At 44.8% G+C, this 16,380-nt stretch overlaps 1 protein-coding gene across 1 annotated transcript in view; it reads right to left on the bottom strand.

The window, feature by feature from the left end:
- triobpb (TRIO and F-actin binding protein b) overlaps positions 1-16,380 on the bottom strand; it is a 133,085-nt gene that overhangs the window by 64,252 nt on the left and 52,453 nt on the right. The window contains exons 7-9 of the mRNA XM_060849290.1: positions 8,908-9,391; positions 4,783-4,920; positions 3,093-3,240 (exon numbers count right to left, since the gene is read on the bottom strand). Of these exons, the coding sequence (XP_060705273.1) occupies positions 3,093-3,240; positions 4,783-4,920; positions 8,908-9,391 (770 nt within the window). The remainder of the gene's footprint in view (positions 1-3,092; positions 3,241-4,782; positions 4,921-8,907; positions 9,392-16,380) is intronic.

Below are 16,380 nucleotides of genomic sequence, written 5' to 3' on the forward strand. Positions count from 1 at the left end.
AGCCACTACACTCACCTCTGCCTCCAACTCTCTCGAAGCTCTAGTTTGGCAAAGGCGTCTTCCACTGTTCAGAATGATGCAATGAAGCTATTCAATTGTTCCCCAATCCTACTTTTCCAGCCTTATTTTTTCTTGCCTCTCTTTTACCTCGCATATACAAACCTCCTGAAATCTTCTTCTGTATTACTCTCATATTTCATCTTTCAATATTGTCACCTGAAGCATCCTAAAATGCTTCAGGTGACAATATTGAACAGTTTGTGGCACCATGGTTGGCTCTGCTAGAATAGTGAGGGGAAATAAAAAAGTGTGGAAATGCAGTAGTCATGGGAGATTCAATTGTAAGGGGAATGGAGAGGAATTTCTGCAGCCGCAAATGATACTCCAGGATGGTATGTTGCCACACTGACGCTAGGGTCAAAGATGTCTCAGAGCTGCTACAAGACATCCTGGAAGGTAAGGGTGAACAGCCAGTGGTGGTGATACACATTGGTACCAGCAACATAGCTGAAAGAAAGGAATGAGGTCATTCAAGCAGAATAAAGGGAGTTAGGAGACAAGCTGAAAAATCAGACAGAAAAGGTAGTGATCTCAGGATGACTACCAGTGTCGTGTGTTAGACAGAATAGAAATAGCACGATATATAGGACGAAGTAGTAGCTAAAGAGATAGTGTGAGGGGGAGGGTTTCAGATTCCTCAGGCATTGAGACGTGGGGGAGTTGGGATCGGGACTAATTGGACAGGTAACACCTGGGCAGGACTGGGCCTGATGCCCTAGGGGGAAGTGTTTACTAGAATGGGGGGTTGGGAAGGATTTAAACTAAATTCGTAGGGGGATAGGAACCTATGCAAGGAGTCAGGAAGGAGAATCAAGGACAAATACAAATGACAGAAAGGAGAATAACCGAAGTGAAAAGCAGAAAAATCAAAGGTTAGAAACAAACAAGGCCACTGTAAAAAATAGTGGGAATGGGACAAGGAACATGAAAGAGACAAATTTTAAGGCTATGTGTCTGAATATACAGAGCATTTGAAATAAAGTGGATAAATTAATCATGCAAATACATATAACTGGGTATAATACGGTGGCATTACGCAGGATGACCAGGGATGGGAAGTAAATATCCATATTTAGGAAGGATAGACAAAGAAGAAAAAGCATTACTGGTTTAAACACAACATTGAGTCAAATTATTAGCTCAGACAATACACAGTCTATGTTGGTAGAATTGAGAAATATCAAGGAGCAAAAACGTTAATGAGGGTGGTAATATTGACCACCAACTGTGGTGGTGACGTTAGGAATGACAATAAACAGGAAATCCAAAATGCATGTGGTAAAGGAACATCTTAATCTACATATAGATTGGACAAATCAAACTCGTCACAATACTGGAGAGGAGGAATTCCGAGAGTGTACATGGGATGGTTTCCAGACCAATATGTTGAGGAGACAATGAGAGAACGGGCATTTTAGACTGCACAATGTAGTTTTTAAGAGTGTCCCTTGGGTATGAGTAATCACAATATGACAGAATTCTTTATCAAGCTAGAGAGGAGGTCGTTGATTCTGAGACTTGGATGCTGAATCTTAATAAGGGAAACTATGATGCTATGAGGGATGAATTGGCTATAATGGACTGGGAAATGTTACTTAAAGTTATGACAGTGGGTAGGCAACGGCAGACATTCATAAAGCAAATGGGTGATCTACAAAAATTGTTTATTCCTGTCTGGCACAAGAGTGCAAAAAAGAACAGTGGCTAAACCATGGCTTACAGGGAAATTAGATGCAAAATAAAGAGGCATACAAATTGGCAAGAAAAAAGACAATAAACCTGAGGATTGGGGATAGTTTAAAAGTCAGCAGAGGAGGAGCAAGAGAATGATTGAGGAGGGGAAAGTAGAGTTTGAGAGTAAACTTGGAGGGGGGGGCGGGGAGCGCATAAGAACTGACTGTAAAAGTTTCTATAGGTATGTAAAAGAAAAAAAAGTTGAAACTTAATATAGCTCCCTTACAATCAGAAATAGGGAAATTCATAGATGGAACAAAGAAGTGGTTGATGAGCTAAATTCAAATTTCTGTCTTCAAAGAATAGTACATAAATAACATACCAGAGATGATGGGGAACACTGAGTTTAACAAAATGAGGAACTGCAGCAAATCTCGATGAGTAGGTAAATGGTGTTGGGGAAATTGATGGGATTCAAGTCTGATAAATTCCCAGGGCCTGATAATCTTCATACCAGGGTACTTAAGGAAGTACTACTTTAGAAATAGTAGATGCACGAGTGGTCATCTTGCAAGATTCTTTAGACTCTGGAACAGATCCGAGGGCGGCACGGTGGCACAGTGGTTAGCACTGCTGCCTCACAGCGCCTGTAGACCCGGGTTCAATTCCGGACTCAGGCGACTGACTGTGTGGAGTTTGCACGTTCTCCCCGTGTCTGCGTGGGTTTCCTCCGGGTGCTCCGGTTTCCTCCCACAGTCCAAAGATGTGCGGGTCAGGTGAATTGGCCAAGCTAAATTGCCCGTAGTGTTAGGTAAGGGATAAATGTAGGGGTATGGGTGGGTTGCGCTTCGGCGGGTCGGTGTGGACTTGTTGGGCCGAAGGGCCTGTTTCCACACTGTAAGTCTAAGTCTAAGATTGGAGAGTAGCTAATGTAACCCCACTATATAAAAACGGACGTAAAGAGAAAATAAGGAATTATAAACCAGTGAATTAAAAACTGAAAGAACTGCGAATGCAGGAAATCAGAAACAAAAACAAATTGCTGGAAAAGCTTAGCAGGGCTGGCAGTATCTGTGGAGAGAAAACAGAGTTAATATTTCAGGTCCACTGACCCTTCCTCAGAACTGATGTTAGCTATGAGAAAGTTGGTTCTTATGCAGAAGATAGGGTGGGAGGAGGGGGTAAGGCGTAAACGATAGGTGGAGATAGAACCCTAGAATATCATCACATGGTGAACCCTTCGTGGAAATATACCAGGCAGATTACTTTAGGCCCACAGTGTGGGGTGTAAAATCAAAAGCTGCCCCTCTCCATCCCTTAACATTGAGAATACTGGATCTGTTACAACCTCCTCTTACCAGAGATGGTGGCATCTGTTTCCTCGGATAACAGTCGCTCCTTGTCATGCTGGACCTTCTCTAACTCCCGTTTATGTTGCCGTTGAAGTTCGTCCATTGCTTTACGGTGGGACTCCTCCATCTCCCTGAAGCTACGCTCACAGGTTTCCTGAAAGTGAAGAGACTAGAGGGATGAGAGCCAAACATGATGTCAGCCGAGGCAAAATAATCTCCATACCCTTTGGTTAAACGAGAGGAGGAAGATGCGCAGGACTAAGATTACAAGAACAGGTTGTATCAACCTTCTTTTCATGTCCTAGAATATAGAAGATTGAAGGGTTGATAATTAAAGGATCAATAGGATAGAGAGAAATTATTTCTTTTGGTTAGGGAATGGGAAGAGATATAATCCTGAACATTAGAGGGCATAATATTGAAGTTCAAGTTAAGCTAATCAGTGGCAATGTTTGGAAGCACTTTTTCACACAAGGGAGTGTAGAAATCTGGGATTCCTGGTGCCAGAAACATTTCTAAACCTAAAACATGACAGAGATTGGTGGACATTTGCTGAGCATGAGTATCCAAGGTGCAAAACCAAGTGTTAACGCACAGATGAAACAGGTAATTGAAAATGGTAGGACAGGCCCGAATAGCTGAATGGTCCCCTCCTGTTCCCAGTGACGCTCCTGGAAGAGATGGCATTACACCATAAGATCCCTGACGCTAGTTTATGTTGTTTGTAGAATATACCACCAAGCTGCTTAGAAGATTACAATGGCAAATTATGTTTTGATAGAGCATTTTACTAAATGTAAGTGAACACTCCAAGAAGCATTACTGGAGCATTATAAAACAAAAAGTGATACCGAGACACACAAAGGGATATTGGGACAGACAACCAAAAGCTCTGTCAAAAAGCTAAGTTTCAGGGAGTGTATTAAAGGAGGAAGGAGAAGCTTTAGAGATGGAGAGATTTAGGAAGAGAACTCAAGGGCTTTGGGCCCTGGCTGCTAAAGCCTCGCTCCTGCAAAGATTCCAGCTCTTTCTGGCCTGATCCAGCTGTGTGTTCAGGGAGGAGATCTGAAATTTGAGGAGGAGGGAACTTTATTGATCCCTAAAAACAGCTTGTAAATTTCTCAGACATACAGATTCACAGCAATTATGCGGAATCCCAGATGGATTTTAATACATTGGGAATCAAATTCCAAAATGTTTAAAATTAAAGTTTCTTCGCATGCCACAAGTAGATGATAGATATCCCAGAGGATTTTGGGATTGAAAGAGATTGAAAGGGAGGGATGAGGAAGAAGGGAATTGAAAACAAGGATAAAAATGTTTCAATCTAGATTTTGCTTGACTTGGAGGCACTGTAGGTTAGAGAATGCAAGGAGCGGTAGGGAAATGGGATGAAGCACAAGTTAAGATCTCGGCAGCAGAAGTTTGCATGAACTCACATCTGCAGAGGATGGAATATGGGAGAGCAGCCAGGACTTCGTTGGAATACAGCACAACACTGGCAGACTATTCGGTCCACCCTGTCTGTACTGGCTCTTTGAAAGTGTTATCCTCTCAGCCTTGCTCTTGTGAACTGAACTGACAGGTTTATGGGTGCTCAGGGAGATCTAATTATCAATCAGTTTTTGCCCATGCTGTTCATCTCCAGCAGAAATACAGCCAAATAACCTCTCCCTGTATCGAGCAAACTCCCTACCTGAGAGATGAAGCCTTTTGGAATCTGTGTTCTCTGTCCCTCGGTGGAGTTTACTTGTCCATAGAGTCGACTGCTTTGCTCCTGGAAAGATTCCAGCTCCCTCCTGGCCTGATCCAGCTGTGTGTTCAGGGAGGAGATCTGAAATTTGAGGAAGAGGTAACTTTTTTGGTCCTTAAAAACAGCTTGTAAATATCCCAAGCATACAGATTTATAGCAATTATCCAGGATTCCCAGGCGGATGGTAAGGCATTGGGAATTAAATTCCAAAACCAAAATCTATAGATTGTCACAAGAGTAAAATGGACCGTTTGTTCCTTTTCCAAGACTGAAGGTTCACTTCTTTACCCGTTCCATACCAACCCCTTTTCTGTTTTTTGGCTGTATTCATACAATCCCTATAGCGTAGAAAGAGGCCACTCACCCCACTGAGTCTGCACCAAACTCTGAAGAAGATCATAACTGGATCCCTCCAATCCTCTCACTGTAATCCCACATTTACTGTGGCTAACATGTCTAGCCTGCGCATCCCTGAACACTACAGCCAATTTCCCATGGTCAATCCACCTAGGCTTTGGACTGTGGGAGGAAACTGGAGTGCCTTGTGGAGACCTACATAGACACAGGGAGAACATGCAAACTCCACAGTCAGCCAACGCTGGAATTGAACCTAGGTTCCTGGCACTGTGAGGCAGCAGTGCTAACCTCTGAGTCACCGTACCGCTGTTTGACATTTAATCTCTTCTTCCTTCTGGGTTATTATTGAATTTTCCTTTTAGTTCTTCCCCAAAACACCTCCCCATGGCACAGTATTGCTTCAAAATGGTTCAAACTTTAACCTTTCCCAATTCTTGCAGGAAGTGATCAACTGGTAAATGTAAACACCGAACGAAATTCTAATGTCAAGGACAGAGGGAGACAGGGATGGATCGGTACGAGTGGAGAGACAGAGGGGTCAGTGCCTGTGGGGGGAAAGCGGGATCAGTGCGTATGGGAGGGGGAGATCAGTGTAAGTGGGTGTAAGGGGTCGTGGGACTGTGAATGTGAGGGGTCAGTACATATTGGGGTAGGGATGTCAATGCACCTCGAGGGTAGGGGGTCAGCACGTGTGGGGAAGTGATCAGCATGTGTTGGGGGAGGGGGGTGTCAGTGCCTGTGGAAGTAGGGAGTCATAAGAACAAAAGAATTAGAAGCAGGAGTAGGCCATCTGGCCCTTCGAGCCTGCCCCGCCATTAATGATGGCGTTGTTTAATTTTACCAGCAAAGAATACAGGTAACAAAAGATAAAAGACAAGATTTAAGGGCGGTGTGGTGGCACAGTGGTTAGCACTGCTGCCTCACGGCGCCAGAGACCCGGGTTCAATTCCCGCCTCAGGCGACTGACTGTGTGGAGTTTGCACATTCTCCCTGTGTCTATGTGGGTTTCCTCCGGGTGCTCAGGTTTCCTCCCACAGTCCAAAGATGTGCAGGCTAGGTGAATTGGCCATGCTAAATTGCCCGTAGTGTTAGGTAAGGGGTAAATGTATGGGTGGGTTGCACTTTGGTGGGTCGATGTGGACTTGTTAGGCCGAAGGGCCTGTTTCCACACTGTAAGTAATCTAAATAAGATCATAGCTGATCTTTTCATGGCCTCAGCTCCATTTACTCCCCTCTCACAATAATCCTTATTTCCTTTACTGTTCAAAAAAAATTATCTATCTTAGCTTTAAAAACATGTAATGAGGAAGCATCAACCACTTCACTGGGCAGGGAATTCCATAGATTCACAAACCTCTGGGTGAAGAAGCTCCTCCTCAATTCAGACCTAAGTCTGCTCCCCCTGAATGTGATGCTATGCCCCTCTTGTCCTAGTTTCACCTGCCGGTGAAACATCCTCTCTACGTCTATCTTACCTATTCCCTTCATAATTTTATATGTTTCTATAAGATCCCACCCTCATTCTTCTGAATTCCAATAAATATGATCCCAGTCTATTCAGACTCTCTCATAAGCCAACCCCCTGTGTAGGGGGAGGGGACAGTGTGTGTGGGTGGAGGGGGTCAGTGCAAGTAGGGGAAGGGGATCAGCGTGTGTGAGTGAAGGGAATCAGTGATGTGTGGGGGAAGGGCGTCAGCGTGTGTATGGGAAGGGGGTCAGTGCAGGTACGGAAGGGGTCAGTGCGAGTAGGGGAAGGGGGTCAGTGCGTGTGAGTGGAGGGGTCAGTGATGTGTTGGGGAAGGGGGTCAGTGCAGGTAGGGAAGGGGTCAATGTGAGTAGGGGAAGGTGGTGAGGGCGTGTGAGTGGAGGGGGTCAGTGCTGTGTGGGGGAAGGGAGTCAATGTGTGGAGGGGAAGGGAATCAGTGCGTGTGGGGGAAGGGGGTCAGTGCGTGTGGGGGAAGGGGGTCAGTGCTGTGTGGGGGAAGGGAGTCAATGTGTGGAAGGGAAGGGGGTCAGCGTGTGTGCGGGAAGGGGGTCAGTGCAGGTAGGGAAGGGGGTCAGTGCATGTGGTGGAAGGGGGTCAGTGTGTGTGGGGGAAAGGGGTCAGTACATGTGGGGGAAGGGGATCAGTGCATGTGGGGGAAGGGGGTCAGTGCATGTGGGGGAAGGGGGTCAGTGTGTGTGGGGGAAAGAGGTCAGTGCGTGTGGGGGAAAGGGGTCAGTGCATGTGGGGGAAGGGGGTCAGTGCGTGTGGGGGAAGGGGGTCAGTGTGTGTGGGAGAAGGGGGTCAGTGCGTGTGGGAGAAGGGGGTCAGTGCGTGTGGGGGAAAGGGGTCAGTGCGTGTGGGAGAAGGGGGTCAGTGCGTGTGGGAGAAGGGGGTCAGTGCGTGTAGGGGAAGGGGGTCAGTGCGTGTGGGAGAAGGGGGTCAGTGCGTGTGGGGGAAGGGGGTCAGTGCGTGTGGGGGAAGGGGGTCAGTGCGTGTGGGAGAAGGGGGTCAGTGCGTGTGGGGGAAAGGGGTCAGTGCATGTGGGAGAAGGGGGTCAGTGCGGGTGGGGTAAGGGGGTCAGTGCGTGTGGGGGAAAGGGGGTCAGTGCGTGTGGGAGAAGGGGGTCAGTGCGTGTAGGGGAAGGGGGTCAGTGCGTGTGGGGGAAGGGGGTCAGTGCGTGTGGGGGAAAGCGGTCAGTGTGTGTGGGAGAAGGGGGTCAGTGCGTGTGGGGGAAGGGGGTCAGTGCGTGTGGGAGAAGGGGGTCAGTGCGTGTGGGAGAAGGGGGTCAGTGCGTGTAGGGGAAGGGGGTCAGTGCGTGTGGGAGAAGGGGGTCAGTGCGTGTGGGGGAAGGGGGTCAGTGCGTGTGGGAGAAGGGGGTCAGTGCGTGTGGGAGAAGGGGGTCAGTGCGTGTGGGAGAAGGGGGTCAGTGCGTGTGGGGGAAGGGGGTCAGTGCGTGTAGGGGAAGGGGGTCAGTGCGTGTGGGGGAAGGGGGTCAGTGCATGTAGTGGAAGGGGGTCAGTGCATGTAGGGGAAGGGGGTCAGTGCCTTAGGGGAAGGGGATCAGTGCCTGTAGGGGAACGGGGTCAGTGTGTGTAAGGGAAGGGGGTCAGTGTGTCTAATGGAAGGGGTCAATGCAAGTGGAGGGGTTCAGTGTGTGAGAGTAGAGGGGTTCAGTTTTGTGTGTGTGTGTGTGTGTGTGTGTGTGTGTGGAGGGTGTCAGTGTGTGAAATGAAGGGGGTCATTGCGTGTAGGGGAAGAGGATTGTACTAGTTAACATATGGGATATTTGGGCTTTCTGAAACTCGCCAGAATTAACAAGATAACACAGCCAGGCTGTGCGGTACATAGGGTATGGATGTGGTCTTCCCTTATAACAAGAATGACACTTGCTCACAGTGAGAACGTATGCATACTGTCTTCTAACATGAGGAGACATTTGTGCTGCATCTACCACATATTCTAGCTGACACAAAAGACCTTTGGTCAGCCTAAGTTAGCCGTCTGAATTTTGGATTTGGTTCTGATGCAGTGATTGAGGTGATAAACATCGATGTTTAAGTGGATATTAGATAACACAAGGGAGGGAAGAATGGAGGATGCGCTGAAAAGTTGTGACGGCAAAGACAGGAAGATTCTGGTGTGCTGCAGAAAGAAGGTGAGCTGAATGGCTTGGCCCTTGTGCTATCATCTCTATGCTGGTTCCATTCCATATTTCCGGTCATTACCTCCTTCTTCAGTTGCTCGGTGACTCCGTTGTCATTGACAGCGGGATTGGGAGATCGCAAGGACATGATGGGGACCTGCCTGTGGTCCCGTAACGGAATACGTTCGAGCTCCTGCCATTTCACCTCGATGTCCTTGCCGAGGGCCTCAGGGATTTGGATGAGGGGGGAACTCCATTCTGCCCCCTTCTTTGGGCAGTCATTCAGATTTGTGGACTCAAACCACTTGCTACGTTCAGCAATCCGTTGGGCCTGCTCACGGGTCAGCTCGTCCACCTTGGAAGTGTCCTGCACCCGCGATGACTGCATGGGCTCCAGCTCCACGCTCTCGACTGGTGGCGTGAACTGCTCATGGCTCTCTGCTCTGCGGCTGCTCCGTGGGACCTCCAGCCGGGTCTTGTCAGCTGTTGCCGCTGCTTCCTGTCTTGCTGCGTTTCTTCGTGCTATAGTGTCACGGAAGGTGTTTTCCTTGTTACTCTCTGTTAAACTAGAATACAGAAAAAGAGATTATTGAAACAAATCGCCATCATCTGAACACAACAATTCACATCTACAAAACATTGTTGATGTACCTCAGGAAGTCTCACAGCAGTTTAGGGCAAACACAACTTGATATCAAACCACATCATGAGATATCCCCACAGGCAAAAGTTGCTTGGTGAAAGAGGTAAGTTTTAAGGGGAGTCTTAAAGGAGGAGAGGGAGGTGGGAAGGTTCAAAGAATTTGTTCTCTGTACAATGTTATATTAGCTAAAGGTTTAACTGCTAATGGTGTCGTGAAAAAAAAATCAGCAAGACATCAGGGCTGCTCGGCTGGAAAAGGCTGCAGAGATAGGGAGGGACAGGCCACAAGAGGGACGGATTTGAATAAAAGGTTTTGCATCAGGTTGGTCGGGTATGGACAGTACCTTGTTTATTGTGAACAGCTAAAGAGAAACCCTCCATCTTTCTTTGGTATGTACACCTTACACTATCTGAGATCACGCTGATAGTGAAATTCATATACCACATTATTCATTTGTTTGATAGGCATTTGTGTTTTTAGCACTGGTCCTAATCAGCTTACATTTTCAAAACTCATAATGCAGTGTCCAACATTAGATATGATACTGCAATTAGACAGCATTTGTTGGATAGTCCTGAATGTGCAATTATGCCAACACCTAATTTAGGATCATCAGACTTGCAGTGTGGTACACCAGGTTTCTGGATATGTTAATACACAGGATCCTTGTTTTTTGCAGACAGAAAGAACATAGACTGTGCCTGTTTCAATTCAACAAAATAGGTGACAGTGATTCGCTGGTTTATTTCTCGGGGCAATGTCCTGACCAAGGAAAATCAACCTATCTAGTTGAAAATATAAACAAAGCTGAGCTGTTAACTGTCAGCAGCATTTAAAGGTGCATTCTCCATTGCAATGCTTTTCTTAATCAAAGGCCACCTACCAACCAAGCACTCTCAGCTCAAACAGTATAAATGTTGGTTTCCCCTTTGAATTTTTTTCTTGTGAAATGTTCTGGGTGCAAGAGGAGAAGCTTCAACAAAATGCTTTTTTTTTCAGCAATACTTCCTAGAATTCTTTGACCAGGTAAAACACATAGTGGATGGAGGAATTCCTGGAGATACAGTGCTCCAGAGACTTTAGGAAAATTGTTTAACAAGTGTTATGGATTTGAAGAAGGGGTAGAAAACTGAATTAAAAACTGTTCAAAATAAGAATACAAAAAGCGAAGCAATTAATGGCACATTTCCAGAGAAGTTGAAGTGGAGAGTGGTGACCAAAAGACCTCTGTTCTAAGGCCATGTGTGTTCATGGCGTATGTCAAAGTTTACGGTTTAAGCCAAAAAGGGAATGGTGTCAAAATATGATGAGACCAAAATAGCACGTGTTTAATTCTTTAGAAGAAGAGGAAGGTGAAAGGAGATGCTGAGAAGATAATTGCTGAAAATGTTGCAGTTAGATTTCAGTGATAAGGATTGGCTCTTTTTTAAAAAAAAGTCAGTAATTTTTTGCAGGATGGAAATAGGCTTGAGGCTGTGGAAGAGTAGAAGGGATTTAGGATGCCAGGATATTGAAAGTAACATCTCATGAAGCCAGGAAGAAGCAACTGAATTCCATTCTTTATTTCCAGAGAGTGTGAAACCTAAAAGCTATGACACTGTGTGTTAACTGCTACAGGGTTTATTGGGAATCACTAATTAATCTCCTTGTGAAGCTCATTGAGTAGGAGTTCCTTTGGTAACAGGCAGTGGCCTAGTAAGCTGGAGCTCATCACCTGAGCCCTTTGTAAAGCAGACCTGGTGCCCCTCTTGTGGCACAGTGGCAGTGTTCCTGCCTGTGGACCAGAGGAGCATGGGTTCAAGTTCCACCTGCTCCAAAAATGTATAATAACGTCCCTGAACAAGTTAATTAGAAAAATAGATTTTTTTTAAAAACAGATGCACGGATGGATCTGATAAAGTGTGATGCTGGAAAAGGCACAGCAGATCAGGCACCATCCGAGGAGCAAGACAGTTCACCACAACCACATTCCAATGTGCCAGTTGTGATTCCAATCAGTGGAGAGCTTTTCCCAAATTCCAGTTTTGCTCGGTGCCACACTTAGTCAAATGCAGTGTTGATGTCAAGGGCTGTCACTCTCATCTTACCTCTGGCATTCAATGTCACTAAACAGGTTATTGCTAAGCAAGTGCTGCTTGATAGCACTAATGATAACCCATTCCATCACCTGATCAACGACCGAGAGTAGACTGATAGAGTGGCAATTGGCCTGGTTGGTTTTGTCCTACTTTGGATGTACAAGACACACCTGGGTAATTTTCCACATTTCCAGGTAGATGCCGGTGATGTAGCTGTACTGGAATGGCTTGGCTACATGTGCAACAGGTCCGAGGGCAGACGTCTTCAGTATAATTACCGGAATATTGTCAGGACCATAGCTTTTGCATTACCTCGTGCCACCAACCATTCCTTGATTTCATTATGATTACATTGAATTGGCTTAAGAGTGTTACTGATAATACTGGGAAACACTGGAGCTGGCCAGTGGAGCCTGTTCTGCTTTCAGCTACATGATTGTTGATCTTCTATCTCAACACCAATTTCCTGTATTATCCCCATTGTCCTTAATATCACAGAATCTCAGAACTGTTACATGCAAGTAGGCCTCTCAGCCAGTGTGTGCACCACTAATTCACATCGTGGCTGTCTCCTGTCTTCCCCTCATTGCCCTGCACGTTCTTCTGTTTCGAATTAGTGTAACTCCCTTTTGACTGCATCATTTGAACTGCCTCCACCAACATTTAGGCGTGCATTCTTTCATAAGCTAGAAAACTATCAATCTCGGACTTGGATATAGAACAGTGCAGTACAGAACCAGGCCCTTTGGCCTATCGTGTCTCTGCCAAGCATTATGCCATTCTGAAATAATCCCAATTGCTTGCACATGGTCTGAATCTCTCTATTCCTTGCATGTTCATGTGTCTGTCTAAATGCCTCTTAAACATTACTATCACATCTGCTTCTACCACAGCCCCTGTCAGCACACTTCAGGCACTTATCACCTTCTGCATAAAAAAAACTTGTTTCACATATCTCATTTAAACTTTCACCCTCTCATCTTAAACCTAAGTATGTCCCTGTTATGACATTTCCACCCTAGGAAAAGACACCAACTATCCACCCTATCCATGGCTTTCATAATTTTATCTACTTCTATCAGGTCTTACCTCAGCTTCCAATACTCTGGCAAAAACAATCCAAGTTTGTCCAACCTCTCCCGACAGCTAATACATGACAATCTAAACAACATCCTGGTGAAAGTCTATCCACCCTCTCTAAAGCTTCTATATCCTTTCAACCAGAACTGCACACAATACTCCAAATGTAGCCTAAAGTTTTATATAGCTGTAACATGACTTGCCAACTTCTATACTCAATGCCCTGACCGATGAAGGCAGCATGCCGTAAGTTTTCTTTAGCACCTTATCAACTTGTGTTGACACTTTCAAGGAATTATGGACTTGCAACCCAAGATCCCTCTGCATATCAATACTCCTATGGGTCCTGCTATTGACAGTATACTTTCTTATTGCATTTGGCTTCCCAAAATACATCACTCCATGCTTGTCTGGACTAAACTCCATCTGCCATTTCTCAGATTAGATTAGATTCCCTACAGTGTGTGAACAGGCCCTTCGCCCCAAAAAGTCCACACCGACCCTCTGAAGAACAACCCACCCAGACCCACTCCCCTCCACCTCACACTACGGGAATTTAGCATGGTCAATTCACCTAACCTGCACATCTTTGGATTGTGGGAGGAAACCGGAGCACCGGGAGGAAACCCACACAGACACGGGGAAAATGTGCAAACTCCACACAGACAGTTGCCCAAGGCAGGAATTGAACCTGGGTCCCTGGCACTTTGAGGTAGCAGTGCTAACCACTGAGTCCCATGCCACCAACTTCTCTGCCCAACTTTCTAGTTGATCTAAATCTTGGTGCATTCTTTGACAACCTTACTAACTGCTAATCCGATTGTCATGTTGTCTGCAAACTTACTAATCAGACCACCTACATTTTCATCCAAATCATTTATATATTTTATACATAACAGGGATCCCAACACTGATCTTTGTGGAATACTATTGGTCACAGATCTTTGGGCAGAAAAACACTGCTCCACAACTACCCTCTGTCTTTTATGACTAAGTCAACCTGTATCCAATTTACCAACTCTCAATGGATCCCATGTCTTTTAATCTTTTGGACCAGAGACCATGAGGAACCCTGGAAAATGCTTTAGTAAAGTCTATATAAGCAACATCTACTGCTCTATTCTCATAAATATACTTAATGATCAAGTCTGCAAAGTCCTCTGGAGTAAGGAATTTACAAGATTCACCACCCTCTAAATGGGGAAATTCCCTCTCATCTCAGTCCTAAGCGGCTTACTCCTTATTCTGAGATTTGTCCCCTGGTTCTAGTCCCCTGCCTCAGCTAAGGGAAACATCCTTCCAGCATTTTATCCTGAGGAGCCATTTAATCATTTTGAATAAAAGCAAATTACTGCGGATGCTGGAATCTGAAACCAAAAGAGAAAACGCTGGAAAATCTCAGCAGGTCTGGCAGCAGCTGTAAGGAGAGAAAAGAGCTGACGTTTCGAAACCTGCTGAGATTTTTCAGCATTTTCTCGTTTGGTTTAATCATTTTGAATGCTTCAATGAAGTCAATTTTCATTCTTCTCTTTCTAGCATCTCTCCAATTATATAAGGTTAGGGAAGGAGGGCAAAATATGTTAATGTCTGGCGAATTACTCGATTAAGTTTCTTAATGCCTTAATTTAAGGTTAAGATGATATGGATGATGCCTAGTCATTGTTTGAGTGCTTTAAAATGGAGTAGTCAATAAACTCAACCCAGAATGGAAGATGTCTTAGTTTTATGTCTTACCAAGTGGCTTGGATCCAGATGCAACAATAACATCTAAGATTAAAAAGTAGAGGGGTGAAGTAATATGGAACATAACACAAACAAAACAGCTGCTTGCTTCAGCCTTTAATGAAATCATGATTGATCTTTCACCTGAGCTCCACTGTCCAGTTCTACTCCTATGTCCCTTGCTCATTCAGTATCCAACAATCTACTAAGGTCTGATTTGATAACTGCACTGGCATATCATCTGTAGGAGAGAATTCCAAAGATTCACAACCCTTGCAGTGAATGATTTGGAGTGAATGACCTTCTCTAATTTGTTCTGTATCTGTGGCCCCTAATTCTAGATTCCTCAGCCATGGAAACATCATCCCACTGTCCACCTATTTAGAGAAGATGGTAGTATGATAATGTCACTGAACAAGTAATCCAGACTTGCAGGCTGATACCTGGGGATTTGGATTCAAATCCCACCACGGCAGATGGAAACTATGTAACCATTATTGATTGTCTAAACATCCACACGGTTCACTAATATCTTTCAAGGAAGAAAATCTGCATGTTTACCTAGTCTGGTCTTCATGTGACATCACACACATGTTGATGCTGAACTGCCCTCTGAGATGGCCAAGTAGGCCACTCAGTTCAAGTTCATTAAGGATGGGCAAATAAATGCTGCCTCGTAGTGACATCCACGTTCAATAAATGAAGTTAGAAAAGCCCTATTGAGTCTCTTAAGAATTTAATGTATTTTGATTAGGATTACCTTTTATTGTTGACTTCTCAATCGCTCCATAGGACAGGAGAACTAGGAATGCCCTCTGAGGGAAGTACATCTTTCCTTGGATAAAGAGACCAAAACTACACACAATACTCGAGGTGTGGTGTCACCACTGCCTTGTTTAATTGCAGTTAGACTCCTGCTCTTAAAAGAATTGATAACCAGATGGTACAGTTTTAAATTGTTTTGCAATCGAGGCAAGTGTAATGTGAGAAAAAAAGATTTTCACTCTGTGAGTAGTTAGGGTTTGGAATGCACTTCCTGGAATGGGTTGTCACAGTTTCCATTGAGGCATTCAAGCAGGAGTTGTATGCTTATTTACATAGAAACAATGAGAAGGATTATAGGGAAAGGCAAGAATTTGGCACTAAGTCAAAATGCTTAGTGCAGACACAATGGTCCATATGGCTTCCCCCACTCTGTATTGTAACAATTCTGTGATTCTGTGAAATAAGGATGGTTTCTCTAAAGGAAACGAGTGAACCAAATGGGCTTTTATAATAATTAATGATAGCTTTATGTCACTATTCCTGATACAGTATCAGATTTCATGAGTAGAATTTAAATTTATAAATTTGATCCTGTAACCAGTGGCACCCCCAGTGTTTCACCCCGTTAATGCGAGCATTGATTAGGAAGAGGATAAGAAATAGAAAGATAGATGGGGGAATGGAGTCAGGTTGTGTGCACAACTGACACAGTCAGAGGCTCCTGCAACTACAATGATGGCATAAATTTATGCCGATCTAATCCTGATGCTTTTTGCAAAATCCTAAGAACGCAAACTCCACTTTCAGGATGGTGATGGGTTAAGGAAGGAGAGAAGTGAGTTCCTTGGTTAAGAGTCTGAGTGAAAACGCTGAGAATTGGAAAAATAGCGATGCCCTTGATTTCTTGTTTTCTCAGATCAGTTTTTGAATGGAGGAATCTTCCTTGTCCATGTGATAGGAAGCTGAAGAAACCACTCATTTATTGTCATCATCCTGCTCCAAGGAGGACCTAAGGATTCTCTCACTTGCTCCCTATTCATGATCTCCCCAAGAGATCTCACTCTCCCCCGTCTCAGGTAACATCCATCATTACTTTGAGGAATAGGTTAGTCATACAGCCAAACAGCATAGAAACAGGCTGTATGGCCAAATATGTCTATGCTGACCAACAAACACCAAACTATACTTTTCCCATTTATCTGCAATGGAACGATAGCCTGCTATGCCATGGTAATTAAGTGCTCATCTAGATGCTTCTTAAATGTTG

This window comes from Hemiscyllium ocellatum, chromosome 33 (assembly GCF_020745735.1).
Source record: "Hemiscyllium ocellatum isolate sHemOce1 chromosome 33, sHemOce1.pat.X.cur, whole genome shotgun sequence".
Taxonomy (NCBI): domain Eukaryota; kingdom Metazoa; phylum Chordata; class Chondrichthyes; order Orectolobiformes; family Hemiscylliidae; genus Hemiscyllium; species Hemiscyllium ocellatum.